Source organism: Bactrocera oleae, chromosome 6 (genome assembly GCF_042242935.1).
Source record: "Bactrocera oleae isolate idBacOlea1 chromosome 6, idBacOlea1, whole genome shotgun sequence".
NCBI lineage: Eukaryota > Metazoa > Arthropoda > Insecta > Diptera > Tephritidae > Bactrocera > Bactrocera oleae.
This window is the reverse complement of record NC_091540.1, coordinates 43,718,953-43,741,194: the sequence shown is the minus strand read 5'-3', so window position 1 is coordinate 43,741,194 and position 22,242 is coordinate 43,718,953. Positions and strand designations below refer to the sequence as shown.

Genomic DNA, 22,242 nt, shown 5'->3' with positions numbered 1-22,242 from the left:
ACTCATAAATTACTATTATTTTATTCTTTCTTTTTTCCCACACGAATATTAGTTACACACCATATTCATTTGTATATGCTATTATGAAAGCGACTACAAAAACAAAGCTTTTACATACATATATACATATATTTATACATTAGCTACTAAATACCGACTTATAGACTTATGACCACAACGTGTCTCAATGGTAAACAATTTTCACATACGCATATAACCACATTCCAGCACGTAAATAGATATATATACGAGTATGTATGTATTTGTTTGCGTATGAACCCCTATTCGATTTCCCATTTTGAACATCATGAGCGTCAGAGATAAAAAAGAATGAAGAATGCCCAAGAAGTGGGTGTATAACTGACCACGTTGGTCAATAACGCATACAAGTAATTTTATGCTTTTATGTAGACATGCATACCCAGCAATGAAAGCAAAAGGCTCCGAAGACTTTAACAACTAGTATGAACAACAAACGCAACTAGACGACAAAGTTGTTTCCCTCCATACCACCAATATGCTTTTCTGATGTTTTATTGTACTATTGGTTGTCAATTGTCAGAATTTGGTTAGAAAAATATCAGTTTCAGATTAGTTCTAAACAAGCTCATATGATATATAATGGTCTTGCTCAACTATTATATAGTTTCGAAAAATTATTTTAGCTCATTAATAAACAATTTGATTTTCATTAGTAATGTTTAAAATTCTCATTGAAGCTGTGGTATATTTTTGAACTTTTTATTAAAAATTTTAACAAATTTATCACAAATTATGAGTATATATATACATACTTGTATATACTATTTTTTCAGATAATTCAAGTGGTAAAGTGATCTTTTTTTAGCTACATTTAAGTTGCCTGACCGGGTACAAATGCTTGTATGCCTTGATGAGTATATATGTATGAGTGTAGAAGCTCGGTAAAATACTTGTTTGTAAATGCTTGTGGTTTCTTACTTAACTGCCTGTAGCCGGACAGTAAGGCACGTGGAGTTTTCGCCATAATTTATGCATTTGCAAATAAGAATCATCGAAACTATCCGCTTTGGTACACATAACATTCCCCTTAAGTAGAGATAGGAGAATAATTACACGCTTATGTAGAACAACACAAAGGTCAGTAAAAGTTTAGAAATATTACAGGAGCATAAATGCTCATATGTCGAAGTAATATGTGAGTAAATATTGAAGAGTATTTTATAATTAAATTATTTTGGCTATCTTTTATGAGTGTTTCTAATAAACAGCCCGACAACTTTTCACCAAGAATTATCTTTTGTTATACATTGCCCTAAAATCTTCCTCTCAGTTGACGTACAAATTGCAACTTGAATACAACTTATCGGCAAGTAAGCCAAAATAATTTGCAAATTCCAGCACATTGAATAATTGAAATAAAACACTTTCAACATTTCGAAACTTCTTAAATGTGCGATTAAGTAGCTTAATAAATATTCCGGCCTTCCAAAGTCACCAAGAGCAGACCAAACTGACACTAATTCCCAAACTAATAAGCGTCGATTTGCAAGCAAACTTTTTCGACAGCAAAGACAGTAAATATTCATATATGTATATGGATGTGTGTAAATATGTATGTCGAAAAAGACACAAATCCTAGCAATTTCTATCACTTTTCCAAAGAATTAGTTTCGGAGTGATGACACGCACACGCATAAAAAGTGTTTCGAAACGTTGATTTCTCAGCAGAGTATCATATGTTGAAGTTAGAACCTGCTAAGCAGATAAAGAACAGACAATTACATGCATATATACATAGAATGTATAACTGAATATTTAGCGTCTACTCAAATTACAGTGATGCTGAGCGTGCTTTTATGTTAGCGAGAATACTAAGTAATATATGCAACCGTATATGTGTATATATAAGTATGTGCCTGTACAATGCTCGCCAGCTAAAGCTTGAATGCTGAAACTTATAAACATTTCACTTTGTGCTTGAATATTCTAAAGTGCCTTTAAGCGTGTTATTCTTTAAAAGCGAAGTTTACTTAAAGAGAAAAATTCTACAAAAAATCAAAAAAGTAAATCAAGCATGTTTTTAATCTAAGAAGCAATAACCAATACACATACAAAAAGTTACCAATTCAAAAATTAATATGTGTATTTTCACATTAACTTGCATAAGTCTGCCCATGAGCACCTGCTGCTTCACTTGTCTACAATGAGAAAGTCTAGTCTTGGCAGAAAACTAAATAAGTTGTCAATAGCCGCACAATAGCATACAATGAACAGGGCAAAGGTTACAATAATGTCAATAACAGTGTATGCACATACATACATACATAAGTGTGCCATATGCTGTCCATATTTTCAGGCAACTTTTCTCTGATCTACTTGCTGTGATAGCCATTATGCCTAGGCGCACACGTGTACAAATGCAAACATATCCATTTAAACAACGTGAGTTGGCAAATGGTGACTTGAGTATGACCCACTCAAGCAACATATGTGCTGAAAGTAAATATATAGTCAAATATACATATGTATATAACATAGTAAATATAGTATGAGAATTGTCATTTGTTGCGGCGTAGCTTGCGAACAAATTCTTGTTGTTGTGTTCACCAATAAAATGACTTCATATGTTCAGTTGTCTGTTAATGACATTTACACAAAGGAAAGGTATTGAGGCGTATAACGAGAATCAATTTATCGACGGCCACAGATTCTTTTATAATAGCAGCAGTGACCATTGCACGCGTACACACGTCCATATACACTTGTAATCGTATATACATACGTATGTATTAATTTTATTTTCTTTTGTTACAAAAAAAAAAAAATTTGAACATTATATTTAATTGTTGGCTGCTGTTGTAAAATTATTCAAATGCATTTCAATAAAGAATATTAAGCCCTTTTAAAATAAAGTGCTTCTTCAAACTTTAAAATTAAACAAAATTCAGTTTTATTTAAACATTTTTGTGGTGTTTGGTATTATACAAACTTTTCAGATAAACTGTTGTTGAGCGAAAATTAAAGTTTTGAAGACTTACTATTATAAAAACTCTTAATCGAGCTTTCGTTTAAAAAATTCTAACTGGATTTGAAAAATAATCAGCCTATATATACAACAGATATGGTAAATTTTGATTATTTTAATCTTACAACAGACCATCAAATTAGCGTCATACGCTGTTCTACTTCACTCAGAAGAACTTCCAATACAAAAATACTTTTCTCCTATAGCAATTTAAACAATTTTCGAAGTCAATTGAGAATATATATGATTTTGAACAATTGGTTAATTATCTCGCTTTGGGAGTTTAAATTAGAGAATGTAGAATATCAAAGTATCGTGGTATGCAAAGCGAACATGATATATAAAAAATATTTCATAGTGATAAATGCTGGAACATTGTCTACATTCAGGTATATTTTAGCAAAGTCATACACCATAATGAACGAAAATTTAAATTTTTTCGACAATTTTTATAGATTTTTGAAGTTTGTCATGATTGGCATTTTGGATATCGCTTCTACGCCATACAACGAATTTGAAATGTTAACTAATATACTGGGAAAGGTGAAGTAACAGAATTTAAATATGAGGTATCAAAGAAGTGATAAATAATATTATAATCTTTTTAGTAGTGAGGTCGTGTTTTTATAATAGATTTCTCGAGCAATAAAGCTTAAAATCATAGTTACCTCTTAATATCAGTAAAGTTTTATTTAAGTACCAACAATGATTTAAAATCGCCCATATTTTTGGAAATGTTATTTCACACTAGCTGTACCTTGCGCGCATTGCTGCGTCACCAACTAAATAATTTGTAGGATTAGACAAATATTCAATTAATTTTTTGTAATTTTATTGATTTTGTTCATTTCGAAACACAAAATTGCACTGAATAAGTTCTAGTGGAAGTTGAGTGAAAAAGAAGAAAGCAAACAGGCTATTAAAATATTACCACATTGCAAAACAAAAAAAAAAAAAAACACTGTCAATAATAAGATAATTTCATAGCCACGAATTTTCGCTCGTCGCAACTACAGTGTATTCATACATTCAACAATATTTCGCTCGTGGCAGTTTTTATATAAGTTTTTGGATTGAGTCTCTTTAAGACCATTTGGCCATAACCATTGTCTGTTCAATGTGAGCCGGACATGAGTTTCACAATTTATATTGGAATGGCAGTAGCGCCATCTGTCAAAAATTGGTTGTACATACTCGGTAACCTTCTTTGGTTCATGCGCAGCAACTGCAAATCCATAGTTTAGAACTGTATAAAAGACATAGAGATAAGCATTCCTTTATATATATACCTATATAGACACTCCACTGCAGATATTCAAGTATTTCATTTGAATTAGTATAAACTAAATATATCTCTCAATACCAGACTTTTCTTTACTTTGTAGTCGTTGGTGACTCCAATTGCGTTGGCTTTGCCAACAAAAGTTTATTACAATAAATTAGAAATACAATTTTGATTCAGCAGAAATAGTTACTTTTGCAAAATACAGCCTGTTGCTTTGCATTGCATTCAAAACACAAATGTAAATTGAAACCAAAACAACATAGAAGACTTTAAATATATTTAATTGATTTTCTCTTTCTATGCAAACTCAAATCAAATCGAATTTTACCATATTTAATATGCAAAATTTCGTTAGTCCGTAAACAGTTTTGACCATACAAATACACAACTATGTATATAATACAAGTATATTATGCACGTACTTGTATGTATTTGTATGCCTATGATAAGGAAATAATAAACAAAAGCAAATGCAAATACAAAATTTTTCAAAATAAACACGAAAGCTGAATATGAATATGAAAATTAACTATTGTGCCACTTTGTTCCAAAGAAATTAAAATATTTCGAACTTTTATTTGAATAACTGGATTGCTGTGTATATCAGCTGGGTTCTGTGAATGTGTGCATGCGTATTGAATTCAAAACAGTAATGCAATTAGCAAATAGAATGCTAATGTGTATGTAAGTCGGGGAGAGCATTAAAGCGAGCATCTAAATCTTACGAATGAAAAGAAATATGTTAAAAAATCACTATTTGCATTTGGATGTGGAAAGCAAAACTTTGACTTCGTGAACTCACGTAATTTGAAAGTAAACGTTATGAACACATTGATTGCTTTAAGTTCCGAATCATTTTGGTTATTAAAATACTTGAGTTCATCAGTGTGCTAATTCGTAATATACAGAAGCAAACTAGTTTGCGAAAAAAATAGCAACAAATATTTTCCAGTTTCGTTAAAGCTTTCGGTGGTGAAGGTGCTCAGGGTTAGATTTCGGATTAAATACTCACTTGTGATTATTATTCCACAATCCTTGATTAAAACTTAGAATACTCGCTTTTGACATGACATAATATGAAGAACTTTTAAGCAAAGTTTTATCAACCATAGCGTTGAATCTTTGGTTTAGGTATTGACTTGTAGTGTACTAAGTATAGGATTTGAAGAAACTTAATATTTTCTTGCATAAATTATTTATATAAGTTCAAAAGAAGCCAATTTCATTTCAATCGAATATAATACTTTATTAGAGCAGGCTTAAGACAGTATTTCCCAACATGTTTACCTAATAAGCCCACTCAACAACAACTACCATCATTACTAACTAAACTTTTTTACTGAAATTTTATGGTAGCAGATATAAAAAAAAGCCTGCTTTGAGTCGTTTAGTGGGGTCTTCGTTTGCATATTCTGACAAAACTTACCATAGTAATATATATATTTTTTATACCATCAGACTGTAGAGTTTTCAACAAAATACAAGCTTACCGACTTAAAAATAAAACAGACATTTTGACTTGAGTAGTTTCGAATGAAAATTAGGGTTCTTTTCCGATATTTAGGCAAAACAAAAGTGAAATTATAAAAATATTCTGAATCAAAAAAGTAACAGTATGTGTTTGGAATATAAAGATGTTAATCCTCTCTAAATTTCGAGAAAGAAAACAATGTTTTGTATAAAGAAAAAATTAAAAACTTAGTTATTTGAATTTTTCACATATATTTTGATATTGTTTTAAAAAGGTATAATAACAAAAGTTGCAGATCTGTTTATTACCTAAAACTTTACTATTGAACTTTTTCCCATAGAACTTTTAGTTTTGCCGACAACCGAGATAAACCATTTTTAACCCTTCAAAATTTAATCATCCCACCACCTTGCTTTTGCTGACCTCAGAACGGGATTTTTGATTTTTATTATATTTTCTTTCTTTATAAATGGGTCGCTTTAAAAATTATTGACCTTGGTCTATACAGGAGAATAGTTTTTTTCTCTCACAAAAAATTACGACATTAAAAATATAAACAACAAAAAATGTATCTCAATAAATTCATCAAATTGTTAACTTAAGCTCCAGAAATAAGCAACTGGATTTCATGACTAAGTTTACTTTTCACAGCAAAATAATACTGCTGATAACACATTTTCATACTCGTATTATACTTAGGAATTAATAAACATTAAATCACTTATAGCAGAGCAATTTTGATCACAATAAAAGTTAGGTGAGTTAGACCGATTCTCATTACTATTCCACTAACTCGATTGCCACCATAAGGTATTGCAACATTGAAGCTACAACGATTTATACCCACACATTCACATGCAAAATGTTACATACAGCAACTCTGCCATTATTGTGAGCACCCACTTTGTATTAAACTCAACAGAAAGAAGCAAACGAAAAGCAACAAATAGTAAAGCCAAACAAATACACATGCACAGTGAAACATCGACACACCTACACACATATGGTATACTAAGTGTAATAACAGTTCACCAATGCATATGCATTGAACATTTCTCATGTCATAACTCAACAACTCATTGTTTCCAACAAATTGCAATAAATAAAAATGTTGCACTGTGTTGTATTATGTTGTTTTTTTATTTTTTTATTTATGGCTTATATGGTACATAGTAAACGTTACAGCGCTGCGAGCCATTTTCATGCTACGATTTTACATGTTATTATTGCACTTGCTCTTGCTTTGACTGCTATTTGCCATATTTCCTTATGTTTCCCTTTTTGCACACTTTTCTGTTCATTTGCAAAACCCCTACACACATCACACACACACATACACATTTACTCGTACACACCCACAGTCTGATTGGAAATGTCACAGCTGCGGTCGCATATTTCCACACACATACATACATAAATACGCAGCTCCAATCAAATACACAAAGTGTGGTGACGGTGCGGTCGGGTGATTGGAATGTTTGGGGCGTTAAGCGCGGAAAACAATGTTTGTATGTGTTTATGTGTGTATATGTATAATGTGTGTGTATTCTTACCAATGTTGGCTCTGGAATTTTTATTTGCTCGTAACATATTGATAAGTTGCAAATAAATTTTCATTGTGCATTGGAGTAGCATACAAACGACAACAAAATACAAACGTTGGGAGCAAGCAATAATAAAAGAAGCAGTGAAAACCGAAATAAAATAAAAATGAAGAGGTATGAAAAATGTGTCACATTTTGCATTGTGCTGCCGAGCATAAAATGCATTGTCAATTTATACGTATATATGTATGCACATAAAACATACATTGTTTGTAGTTGTATGGGTATATACAAACAAGCTCATATTTAAGAATGTGGCGTTGAAAAATCAGTTACTAATGCTGGCGGCGGCATTCTTCCGCTCTACAATGGGGCTTTTTTTCATTCCAATAATGCATGTGAGTGTGTATATACTTGTACTGCTCGAAATGATTGATTTTTGTATACAACTGGCATACGAGACGTATTGAGTTTATTCATTGTATTTAAAAATTCCCGCATTAATTTACTAGCAATTGATAATCAGTACAATTACTTGAATCTTTAATGGCATTATGTACATCTACGTATTTATATATATATATATTTTAAGCAGTTTATAACATAATATTTTTAAATTCAAAACTTGTTCAAATTAAAATAAATAGCATTAAGATATTTTAAGTATAACGAAAGTTCCGCTAATTCCCATTTTAATATAAATTGTTTTTAAGTAAATTTGAAATAGTATATCTTATATTATATAATAATGAAAATAAGCATAATCTCTTAAGCAACCTTCTTTTTCATTTATATTGCTTTAAATCAATTCTCGTCACCATTGAGAGAGCTGATTTCCTGCAGACGTCATTAAGTAGTAAAAAAAATTAAAGAAAGAAAATTTATCAAAGTTAAGCATATATTTTGGAACATTCAATAATTTTCGTAATAAAATAATGCATATATGCATGTGTGAAAGTATATATATTAATAACAAATTGTATTTACTTTTAAATTTCCAGGCGACGGACGATGCCAGTGGATTTCCATCACAGACACCACCTCCTTATCCGCACGAAAGACGTAAGTAGCGCACTTTAAAAGAGGACTTTGAAATTTTTAAAGCTTTTATTATAGTAAAATATCTACATAAAATAAAAAAAATTATTTGACAAATAGTTTTAATAATAAATTAAGGTCAAACTGAATTCAAATTAGGCCACATTAATAGATAGTCGTTTAATTCAGTGAGCCACGTATATTTATATTATACAAACAAAAATATATTTATGACCGTAATCCGTAATAGAAATTATAAAGAATAACTTTTAGAAGTAAAGAAGGGCTAAGTTCGAGTGTAACCGATCATTTTATGCTCCTGCAAATTGCTTTAGGTATTGGAAAAATTTCATATCAAAAAATGTTGCGAAAGAATTCAAGATTCATTATTCGACGAAATCATGATTGAACTACGATCAAATATATTATTTTATAAAGTTATTTTATAGGTCGTAGATTCAATTAGTTTTAAAACTATATATTACTTTCCGTCCGCTAACATTATATTAAAATCATTCTCAAATGAGATGTACTTAACATAAACTTAACCGGAGCGGCTAAAGCATTCAATTCCATTCAATAAACCATTGACATAATAAGGTTTGTTAGAATAACGGAAATTATTTTATGTACTATAATAAAATTTCACATATTTTTGCCATTAAACTAAAGTATATCCAATATTATACGATCAGGTGATTAAGCTAAGATATCTTACATATTCACCGATATATACGGTATAATGCCAACCGGAAGTTCGAAATTTTTTATTAGGTATATGAGAGAGTAAGGTGTAGTTTTGAGGCAATTTCACCTAGTTTTAGCATTCTATATATTATTAACAGAAAAAGAGTGAAAAGTTTAATTAAGGTACCTTACATACCATCAACAATATGGTATATAAGGAATAAAGTCGATATTATATCGACAAACATGTATAGAAATAACTGAGTCTCGGTGGACTCAACAACTTGTTCAACAAGCGGACAAAGAAAGCATTAATAGAATATATACAGCACATTTATACTATTCAAATATAGAAGAAATGACATAAGAAGTCGAGTAAGAATACCAACAGGTCACAGTCTAATTGGCAGACATACCAGCAGACTGGAGATAGAATACAACGATTATTGTATGAGCTGCCAAGAGGTTGAAGAATAAGAGACTGTAGAACATCTTTAATGCGAATGAACGTCTTTGTATAAGAACAGAATAGCAACTATTAGTCACGAGTTTCTGGGCGATGTCTCGGAAGCTGCACACTTGAATTGATGCGATAAATCAAAAGTAAAGGGTGGTTCAGAAAGGACATAATAGAGTAAGAGGATTTTAGTTCCGGTGGTTTTATAATGGACCTCCTAAAGACTTAGATGCGTCCTCAGACCCCCCCACCCTTCCTACCTACCGTTCTACCTTTAACAGAGGTAAGATGTATTGTAGTTATATATTCACATTTTAGTACAAAAGCAAGGCTAGAATGATGATAAAGTGATAAGAAGAATAGATTGCTAATAGGATTAAAAATGTTTAAGGCATGGTTTTGCAAATTTGACATATTTTATACCTTGGTATTCGATTTCTACGATCATAAACGTTAAAACACAGTTACAGAAACTTAAATATTAATTTGGCAGCTTTTAATGGCTTTACTTTTATCAGAGAGTTTTTGAGTGTAATCAATTACAGTTTTTAGCGAAATAAATAGTAAAATAAAAAAGAGTTAAATCACAAAAATCAACTAACGCAGTTTTAACGTGTCAATACAAACACTCTGCCTGAGCATAAATTCAATAGTTTATCAAAATTTGCGCAGACACTTGAACGCTGCGATTTGAGTGCAACACTGAACTCTAGCGAACTGTTGACTCTTGAGAAGCGTTTTTCGCACAAACACATTGCATGTTTGCGCTTGCCTGCTATTTACAGCGTACTAAACAAATTAAATAGTGCAATCCAAAATATTGTAAAATCATTTCATGAAAATGAAGTAAACGCAAAAACATTCGCCACTAAAATGGATTTGCAAATAAGTACATATATTTTTGCACATAAATAAATTTTGCGAAAATGCAAACAATATCTGCAGCATACATACTGGCGCTTTTTCTCATTGCCACACATCCACATCGCTAATATTAATATGTACGACGCGGTATGCACAAGTAGATAAAAGTGAATGTGCGCTCTGAGCTTTATAGCACCCGAAGGATGGTTGTGGAAAAAATGCAAAATTTTTTAAACCAACCTGCATATTTATGTAAATTTCACACATATCTACATATCTGTATGCGCCAAGTGTATAGAATAGCAAATGAATTCGTGTATAAAGTGTAACAAGCCACACATGACATAAATTGCTTGTTATTGCGTTTTTCACAAATTTACATTTCAACGAGAGCTAATGCATGACACACAAGTTACATTGTATGTGCACATACAAGTTAATATCTACCGCCAACAAATATGCATCAATGTGTGTGTAGTGCATTTGCATACACATAAATGCAGCGGGAAGCAATGAGAGGCAGTGGTAAAGAGTAACAAAATTTCGCTCCGTACAAATTTACATTTTTTATGCAAAATCGAGAAAAAAAGAAACAAGAGAGGAAATCAAGAAAAAAAAACGGTAATATATTTTCTATAGAGTAAAAACAGAAAATCTTATGCTGGCTGTTGTAAAATGTCGGATAATGCTCAATATACATTGTTATACGTTGAACCTGGTGTCTAAATTTTTTTATAATAATTTTTCCATGAATATTCTTAGGACTTTAATCAATTCAGTTTGGCTTTCCGCACGAATCGCAATTAAAATAGACTAAAATGGGCACACTTGTTTAATTTATGAATTATATGCAATAGGTTGCGTATACGCAGTGTAGCTCTAGTGATTCCCACAATGTATTATACATATTTTACATGTTTGCCTTCTTTATTGCAGCCTATCGCACACCAAAAGGTGAAAAAGGTGAACGTGGCCCAAAAGGACCACCCGGTGATAGTATACGTGGTCCACCGGGACCACCGGGGCCGCCAGGCCCTAAAGGTGAATCGGCAACTTTTCCGCCCTTCGTTGATTTTCCCACCGGCGCCGATGCGGTAAGTAGCCATTAGTGTGTAAATTTAAGTTAATTTTTATTCAGAAGAATATGGAAAGCGATTAGAATTTTTCTTAAAAGTATATAATATATAATACAATATATATGTATTAGCATGTAAGCATTAAGCAATTATTCGAAATCAATCGAATATTCAACACTGTTGTAGAAAACAAGTTTGCTGTATCTATTATCGCCGCTAAGTGGATGCTGGACTCGTTTCCCAGTGGAGGAAATGTCGAATAATAGCTTTTGTTAATGAGAATGGTCTGTCGGAAATAAATATACATTTTTACATGAAAGAATTTCTTTTATAATTTAGAAAACTTATTTTTTAATACTTTTATTTATTATATTTTAGGGCGCACACTTATTGAGAAATTTAAAAAATAATGATAGGGTATACCTTAAAAACATAATAAACTTCTAAATCGATATCTCAACTAATCTTTGAACTATATCCTTCTAAAGTGTAGACGCTCAGTTAAATCAGTTCATTCAACTATATCAATTTTTTAATTTTGCTTGTTCGATTACTCGGCGTTTGTCGCCGCTCACTATGAATTTTCCGCAGGATCTGTATATTGTTCTTCATACAATGACCTACCAGTTTTTTAATCCGATCAAAAACCGAATTTAAGCAAACAAGAAAAGTCCAAAATTTTGTTTAAATTCAAAATTTGTTTTTAAAACGCCGCAATTTTGTGAACTTTTGGTTTTTTCAAACACAGAGAGGGCCTTATTGCAGCAATGGAGGATCTTTATTGTTTAGCCTGTAACTTGAAAGTTATTTAATTTTCAAAAATCTCATCGTGTATTCGTAAAATATTTGTAAATATACCCTTGCATTAAAAAAAAAAAATTTATACCGTAAATTTTTGTTTAATTTCCAAAATTCGCTTTTTTGTAGGTCTTCACACTAAATGTGCCCTTTAAAGTTTTAGTTCACATTATTACTAAATTGTTCAGATAATTAAATTATAATCATTGACAAATCTCAAGTTGTTCTTCCAATTACCTAATTGGATTTTCCTTCGGTAATCAAATACCTTTCCGCACACCTCCTGTCATTAACCCACAAAGCAGTCGGCTGATCAATCACCAATAACAGTATAAATCCGTTATTATGCACTTAGTTGACGTTTAAGCTGGTTACCTGCTGCAACTGTGTAAGCTTATATACATATGTACATATGGGTGTCTGTGCTTATACACATATTTTGTATGTGCTAACTCTATACACGTACATGCGCTTATCTGCCAACGATTTACTCTTTGCCTACGTTAATAAACATTGATCACAAATTTCACATAAATTCCGCAATTATCAGCTGCTACAAGTAATTGTGCAATAATTAGTGCATAATAAACACAATTGCCAATGCACGAACAAAAGCTTCACCCGCTCAAGCACAAGCTACAGCCAGATTTTAGAGAACCACACGCACACACATACATATATACATAGTGCTCGTAAGCCAACTTTGCAACAACAGTGTTAAGCTATTAAGCGCCAGCGACAGCAATATTGAGCATATGTATGTATAAATGCAATGATTATGGTGAGTTGCCTATTATCAGCTGCCAATTGATTTGCTAATGCACACCAACATATATCACGGCACCACCTATACACGTGATCAATATGCATGCGAATGTGTTAGTGGCTGTGTAAATGATGCACTTATAAATGCAAACGAAGTAAACGCAAATTAACTGCAAATGCCACACTAAATCTAGTCTGCTTCGATGAACGGTCTAAGCTGTGTGCATGTGTGTGTGTGTGTTCGTGACTAAAATCCGCTGGCTTACCTATTTATTTACGATTGCAGCATTATGAATGTTTACATGCAGTTGTACATGTGTTTATGTGTGTGTCTGTGTGTGTGGCGGTGTGTAAATGGAAAAACCGATAATTGTCTACTTAGCGGTATTAACGCGATTGTTGAGCGGCTTTAATTTGTTGCATTGCTAACGGAAGCGCTGGCAAACAAACAACAAATGTACGGTTATCCCACGCAGACAGGTTATAGATATTATTAGCAGGTGTGCGCTGTGCACTCACATGGATTTATATTGTTTTGGTGTTAATAAGTGGTAAACCAAATGAGCAAAAACGGCTATTTGTTATTTGTTGGAACGAGAGTTTTGTGGAGAGACGACTAGACAACTGGCAAAAAAAAAAAAAACTGAAAATACGAAAAAAATGTAATTTCCCACAGGCATGAGTTAACTCGTGAAACATATTTTTATTTAGTTTTGCTTTGCTTCTTTCTTATGCATGGAGTGCTAAGTTAGAGAACTAGTCTTTGTGATACCGATACCTAGCGCTTTTGATAAAGAAAATCGCCATATTCGAGAAACAGAGAATCTAATCATGATCCATGAAATCCTATTGCATCGTTCGAAATTGGCTCCTTTTTTTCTTAGAGACCACATTTTTACAAATAAAATAAAATAGTCGAGAAGAATTGATAAAAATGGATGTTTGCTCCATATGTATATACACGTATGAGAAAATAAGGTCTCGAATGCTATTGATTTCAACAGAGCAGAGTAGAACAACTGCTGATGTAAATCTTCGGAATATTGATGAGCTCAACGGCAACAATCGAGCCAAAATCATCGTCTACTGTTAGTGTTGCTCCAGGAAGTTATGAGAAGTGGAGAGAGGTAGCTTGTTAATAAACAAAAACGTTAACATCGGTTGCCAAAGCTAGCATATATTTTACAAATAAGAAAGATTCAATACAAAAACTTGATTTTGAACGATCAATTTGTATGGCAGTATGTGGTATAGTGATTCGATTTGAACAATATCTTTAGAGATTTTAGCGTTGCCTTAGAAAATAATACATGCCAAATTTCGTGAAAATATCAACTCAAATAAAAAAGTTTTCCATACAAGGACTGGATTCTTTGTATGGCAGCTATGTGATATAGTCGTCTGATCTGAGCAATTTTTCCGAAAAATTTCGTGAAGATATCTTGACAAATAAAAAATTTTTCCTTACAAGGACTTGAGTTTGATCGATTAGTGTCTAAAGCAGATATATCCTATAGTGATCCGATATCGACGCATACAACAAATTAGCTCCTTTTTGAGAGAAAATGACATGTGCAAAATTTAAGATGGATATCTCATAAACTGAGGGACTAGTTCGCGTATATACGGACAGGAGGGTGTTACAGGCATAAAAGTCCAAACGTCGACATTAAATGTAGCAAACCCTGTGTGAAATATCATATCCGTATTCCTGTTTATATGTACTAGTTCCTTTAGATATGTGGTATTTTGAGCAGAATTTTCAATTAATGTTGTATACAATATATTTGGTTAGAAAATGGACAACCCAAGGCAAAATTTACCAGCCAATTCATAGCACAGAGGCATTCTAAAAGTACACACCTCGTCTATTTTGAAATAAACTTTTTAAAACTATATCCAATTAAATATTAAACACTAAAAATATTTCGAAACGGTATGTATGTATGCATAGAACAGTCATAAGTAATTATGTTGAATACAACAACAAAAGCTCATCATTATCACCCTTGGCCACAAGTGAAATCATAGCGCTGCAATTGAAGGCAAACAGGAAGTGCAAACGCGTATAAACTACGTAAATTCGAATGCCAATAGAACACGTTTACTGTACAAACAACAACAGCAAATATGGCTGTCCCAAAATGCCAGCGGTCATAAATGCAAGATGGAGGCAGCGTGTGACAAACGGCGCAAATCTGCCAGCACTAACACGTCGGCGTCTAGGGAAATCAGGTATTTATTTCCGTTGTCGCTTTGCACGCCTGAATCATCGTTGTTGCTGCTTTCACTATGTACACATTTACAGTCTGGAATTTGTAGCAATATTGACATATTGACTCGGCTAGAGGGTTGTTCATATATGGCCGATATATTAGTACCTATTTCATAGTTGAGAGTATATAAACTTGGTTATGAATTCGAATCGAAACAATTTAATAAATCTAAGAAGAATTTCTGATCATAAAGATTTTTAGTTTGAGATTTTTGAGTTTGAATAAATTTAAAAAAAAATAAAAATTTTAAATATTAAAATTACTAGTTTGAGATTTCGGACATTTTAAAATACTGAAAACCTAATATTATTTCTTTCCTTCGAAAATATCAAACTATTCCATATATAGGGTGTGCCATCGCTTCTGTCGGTATGTTGGTGAACCAGTTTAGTCTAATTCATTTTGAGAAATGTCGTGTCATCTCTTCAGTATGGTTTTGGTATAAGCAACGGTCTGAATGGTTGCATTTTGGACATGATTGGATATATATATATATATGATCACTTCGTTACAGTTGTACTGACTAGTGGTTTCTATACTATATACCTATTTCTAGTCGCTTCAATCAGTTAATAAGTTTTTAAATTAGTCAATCCTTCTATTCCGGTATAGAAGATACCCCACCCGGTTTGTATACTTATATTTAATATATTGTTCATTAAATGTGTTTACGAGGTAATTATTTCAGGTTGTTTTTAGCTGGTTTTTAAAGGAGACAGCTACGTCTACTCTTACTCAGCTCAGGCAAGATATTATATCTGATTACCGAATTTTAACAATCGCATTTCTTAAATTTTTGCATCTGACAAGAAGCATAAACCAATCTGTAATTGCTCAGAAGTCTGAACAGAGTTTCAAAAATAGTTGAAAACCATATTTGCTTTCAATCGCTATCCACTTTAATTTTGATCAGTTGACTTTTTGATTGCCATACTAATATTATGGTTCACACCAGCCGGTTTCGATGAGTAATATGTACAATCATGCAGTAAAAAAAATTATTTAACAATTTTGTTGATTTTTGCGAAAATTTTATTTCGAAATTTGTGTAAACATAAACAAGTAAATTTCATTATATATATGTAAGTCTGTAAAAATATAAGTCTATAAAAGATTACAAACCAACCAAAAACTGTCAAAAATGCAATCGAATTCAAAATGACTTGAATTGAGTTTCAGCAAAAATATGTATATATATACTATAAATATTTAATAAATATTTATATGCAAGTACCTAAACACATCGATTTTTGCTGATTCTCCAACACATTCGTACATTAGCAAAATAATATTGCAATGCAAAATATATTTGTAAACAAGTTTAATGCAATGGAAAGTGCGATTCATATATGAAATGAATTTTGCACGTATTTATTGGAAATATCTAGACTAATATATATTTCTAATTTATTGGCACAAAGTTCATATATTTAGAAACGAATATTTCCGAATGAATGACGCATGAAATGAATGAATTTCGCAAAGCCTGATGAGCGCTTTTGAGCTCAACGCAGAATTACATTGAAGTCTTTTGCGTGCGGCATGAGCTGTTGCAACGTGCTCAACTTTAGCGGCAAAATGGAATGCCACACACACAAGAGTCAGTAAATTTATTGGTGTAAATGCAACTATACATATATGTATATACCACTGAATGCAATAACCTACGCACAGCGAAATATACATACCATTTCTTTTTCCATTATGCAACGGTGCCGAATATTGCTGATTGTTGTTATTGCTTTTGCAGAATTTTTGGCCGGCGCTTGGCATTAGATAGCTTATAGCCCTAGCCAGTGCGTGCTTGGCCATCACAAGCTTCCACATTAAACTCGCAGACGCATACATTTATGTATATATAGCTCGCACATTCTACAGCATATGTATATGTGTATGCCCATATGTAATGCTCTTTTGCCGCACGCATTTTCGTATTGTGAGTTGTAAATGAGTATTCGCAATTTATGGAAAAGCTGTTTTAGTGCAGAACACACCACACTATGTGGAATTGAAGTGCTGGTTACTATTATTGTCATTGTTGTTGTTGTTGCTGTTGTTGTCGTGAGCCGCCATACGTTCTATAATTTTGAGGCAATTATGGAAATTGAAGCGTTTGCATACAATATGGCATCATTTAGAAGCGAATTGGCGCATAGGATGACAGCAGCGGCAAACGATGCAAGCGGCATGTGGCATGCTACAAATGAACGATGGCAGTGTTGGATGGTAGTTCATAGATAACGGTAACGTGGCAAACGGCATGAGAACAGCGGAAATGTGGCATCGTTTATTCCATTGAAGTTGCCTATAATTTATGTGCAAATGACAAATGCTGCGCCGTTGTATTGTACTTATATACAAACATATATATGTATAAGTGTATACACATAAATATTCCTACTTGTATATGCATTTAAGTGCTCTTGCGAAGTTGATAGTGAGTGTGTAATAAAATTTGTTCTATATACAATACAATATACGCATATAAAAAGCTAAAATAAACCCAGTATTTCTGCATTAAATTGAAGGATTTATGTCTCACAGTTAGAATCATCCGATGTAGGTCAAATGTGTACCGCATTTCGGTAGCTGTTGCCATTTTAAAGGTAATTTAATAATACCACTCAGATAGAAACCCTCATTACTATTGGCAAAAATTGCGACAGTCGATTTTCACAAAGCAAAATCATTTGCCATAGTCAGGAATATGTAATAATCACTTGGTGTCAGGTCTGGACAATAAAGTGGATGCATAAGAACCAAGCACCCGTAACTCCTGGCGAGTCACTATCGACGTATGTGACCTGGCTTGTCCAAATGGAACACAATTCCTCTCCCATTGGCCAAAACTAACGCTTGTGGGCGATGGCTTCTTTCAGATGGCCCAATTCCTGGCAGTAAAGGTCCGAATTAAGAGTTTTATCCATAGTAAATGATTCCCTGTAAATCTCATCACACATATAGCAAAACCTAAATGACAGTCAGTCAATCCTGACTTGGCCACCATTTGCTAAATTAATTACTAAACCTATTTATTGCAAAAATAATGATATTCTTTTTACTTTTATTATAACGGGTGATCCAAGTAAAGTACTTTTTGAATAGCCTTTTTTGACAGATGACGCATGAGTCGTATCAAGCTGTTATGTTATTTTTGTTTAGCATTCTTTGGCATTTCATTATAAATTGTTCAACTTTATTACGAAAATTCACGTTCTGTAGAGAATGTGTTTCGCGCGCTTCGTTCAACTTATGGTCAACATAATCAGCCTACTGGGCGTACTATTCGCAACCCCATCCCCCATCTTGATACCCAGCATTTATTATTCGATAACATTCGCTCGACCTTCCCAAGCGACATCGCTCTATGGGCTCTTGAATATTTCTAAGGAGATGCGACGTTTTCGAGTCAAATTTGGATCAGCGATGAGGCCCATTTCTTAATCAATCGGTATGTAAACAAGCAAAATTACCGCATTTGGGACGAAGAGCAACCTAAGTAGAAATAAGAGCTGCCGTTTTACCCAGAAAAGACAACGGTTTAGTGTGGTTTGTCAGTCAGTCGAATTATCGGTCCATATTTATTCGAAAATGATGCCTTGAAAACGTAACCGTTAATGGCGACCGTTAGCGGGCCATATTAACCGACTATTTGTTAATTGAAATTGAAGCTCGTAATCTCGGCGACATTTGGTTCCAACAAGAGGGCGCCATTTCCCACACATCGTATCAATCAATGGATTTATCGAGAGAACACTTCAGTAAGCAGATAATTTCATGTTTTGGGTCGGTCGATTGGCCACCAACATCGTATGATGTCACACTGTTAGACTTCTTCCTTTGAAGACATGTAAAGTCTAAAATCTATGCGGACAATCGCGCTTCGATTCAGATGTGTCATTCGCCAGTTACCAGTCGAAATGCTCGAACGAGTCATCGAAAATTGGACTCAACGGATGGACCATCTAAGATGTAGCCATGGCCAACATTTGAAATAGATAAACCTCAAGAAAGAAATGCCAAGGAATGTTCTTTCGAATGATAATAAACATTTTTCATTAAATTTGAATTTTTTTGTATTTTCTTTAAAAAAGTAGGGAGTTTCGAAATAGATCACGCTTTACATATGTTAGGTATGTCTTTAATAAAAGTTTGTCGCTAGATATACAAGTATACTCATAAACATATACATATCAAACATTTTTTTTTAAAACTGGTTTACTACAAGGAATGAAAATTCGCATTATTTTTGAGAAAGGTTTTATTAGTACGTCGTCTGCTACTTTTAATATATTTTTCCATCACTTGAATAATGTTTTGTTTTTTTTTGTTTTGGTCTTATCTGTCAAATGAGATCTTTAATAAACAGCTACAGATTTCTATGTATAATCTTTGAATTTAAAAGCACTCAAAAAAAGTTTAACATCGCGAAACCAAAGTTCAGTGGCTAATAGTTGCACCAAAGGCAGTTGAGAACACCTTTGCACTGAAATTTAAAAAAGAAAAGCAAACTTTCTTAAAGAAATTATCATTTTCATCTTTTGGCGCTACATTCCTTGTGAGCTTTAGCCTGCTGCACATGTGACCATGACATCTCGGTCATTGCGATTTCTTTCCAATTTTGTATGACAAGCTTCTTCATGTCTTCCCCTAGTTCGTCAATCCATCTTGATCACGGGGATCAAGGGGAAGACCCTTACTCTAGTGTTGAATGCTGTGGCCACTACAATTTTCTTCTGCGCTCTCTTCTTGTCCATTATGGAGACATGTTCGAGCCATCTTAGTCGCTGCGCGTTGATAGCAGTAATAACATTTGCAACATATATAAGTTGATCTAGCTAATGATTCCACTTTATGCGTCCACTCGTCATTGTCATTTATTGCTCCAAAGATTTTTTTAGGATCTTTCTTACCAAGATTTGCAGCTTAGTTTTGTTCATTTCGAGTAGCCTCCATGATTCTGCTCCGTGGAACAATACAAGTCGAATGATGGTTTTGTATAGGTCCAGTTTACTTTGCCTATTAAGTAGTTTTGATCTGAACAATTTGATAAGGACCTAGCGTATGATTAATTGGCGGTTTGTTTATTTCTTCTTCTGTTGAAATGATGCAGAAACCCAAATATGTTTTCAGTAATATTTTTCGTCATTTTTCATAAAATGTTATTTATTTAGAGATTTTCAAAAGATATTTTTTAGACATTTTGTTTAATTTAAATTTTTAAATCCACTAGAATTAGAAATCTGACTCTCGGTATACTACCTACTCAAGTATGCGCCTCCCGTGAGAAGAGAAAATATTTAAAAATACGCTATATTGTTTCAATACTTCGTAGAACAGAACTTCGCACACCTAAATTTTCTCCTGAACTTTTTATTACTCAACATTTTTATTATTAATAGTAACCGTTGTTAATTTTTATTGCCACACTTCCGCGTCTTAACAATCGCTCATTTATTTATTTGCCTTGCTCACATGCTTACTAACAATTTATAAGCTGACTAACCGTTTGCTCATTTATTTCACTTTTTCTTTCGTTACAGAAATACACTGGCAAATGCACGTGCAACGCGTCTGATATCCTAGAAGCAATCAAAGATAATGAAATATTACGTGAAACAATACGCGGCCCACCCGGACTGCCGGGCAAGGAGGGAAAGACTGGTGCGCCTGGACTCACGGTAAGTGAATGCATAACTGAACACACACACACACACAGATGCAGCAGTGCATACAAACAAACACTAGCAAAGCATTTTCAATTCAGCTGCGCTCGCTGCGGAGCGCCCATGCGGTGAGCGGCAGCAGAATAACTCAATCAATTTCGCGATACGCCGTGTGCAATCGGAAATAAGTGTGAGCTCTCTATAAGCGCGTACACCTAAATAACTGTACATACTTATGTGCTAATGTATGTGCATATTTTTTCACTTAAATGCGCTCATAGGTTTTTTATTTACTTCTGCACAAAGTGGAAATGTGCAATAATGCGCCGCCACTTTCACTCACACATCTGTTTGTATCAACTAGCTATTTATATGTGTTAGTGCAGGCAGGTGTATGTGCTGTACATGTGCTTTTGTGTACAATAACGGTAGCGAACGGAAGGAAATTCATATGAATTTTCGAGAGTGCATTCGTACTCGCTTCGAGTACAGGAAGCCTTGCGCAAATAAATCATTAGCGGTTAATTGATTGGAATGGGAAATGATTGTTGAGTGGCCCCAGTTCGAGAGGAATTGGAGAACCGAAAATAAGTGGTTTGTGTTCACAATTTACAATATCGTATAAATAAACCGTAATGTTTTGTAATTGATTTTAAAAAGTTTTGCTGAAACGATAACGTCATTATGAAGTTGCAATTAACTGAGGAAAAGCAGCATTTCTGAGCAATTATTTGGAGAGTTCAAGGAATAATTTAGAGCTAATCGTGATCTGTATTGAAAAATGTAAAGAAAGTGGAGAAAAGGTGAACTTATGAAGTCAGTATTGTAATATGTGAATAGTCACCGTATGCGACATTTAGCAAAAAACAATATATTCTTCTCTTTTTTCGGAATTGTTATACTCTCATCAATTAACTGTATGAAAAACGGTTTATTTTATTTATTTCTAATTAATGCAACTACTTATAACAGACGATAGAATGGCAGAGAGAAAGAGATAATAAAAAAAATGCTAAATGAATTTGATTCCATATTTAATTGAAAAAAGGGAATATACTAGTATAACTATTTAATAAATTCCAAACATTTAATAAAATACAAACCCTTTTCGATTATAAAAAAAGTAAAAAAATATTCTCTCTTCTAATTTTATTGAAATGTTTGAAAGAAAAGAAAAAACAGCAAAAACATCTGAAGATACGGTCATCATTTGTTAAAGTATAAAGGTGCGCAGAAAGGTGTGCGAGAGATACAGACATACGGAATAATTAGTACCAAACCACATTATAGCTAAAAGCATACACACAT

At 33.1% G+C, this 22,242-nt stretch overlaps 1 protein-coding gene across 16 annotated transcripts in view; it reads left to right on the top strand.

The window, feature by feature from the left end:
* Window positions 1–22,242, top strand: part of Mp (collagen XV/XVIII-type protein multiplexin) — a 416,774-nt gene that overhangs the window by 276,855 nt on the left and 117,677 nt on the right. For all 16 annotated transcript variants that reach the window (XM_070110958.1, XM_036372454.2, XM_036372464.2 and 13 more), the window contains 3 exons: window positions 8,309–8,369; window positions 11,290–11,447; window positions 20,812–20,949. In XM_070110958.1, the coding sequence (XP_069967059.1) occupies window positions 8,309–8,369; window positions 11,290–11,447; window positions 20,812–20,949 (357 nt within the window). The remainder of the gene's footprint in view (window positions 1–8,308; window positions 8,370–11,289; window positions 11,448–20,811; window positions 20,950–22,242) is intronic.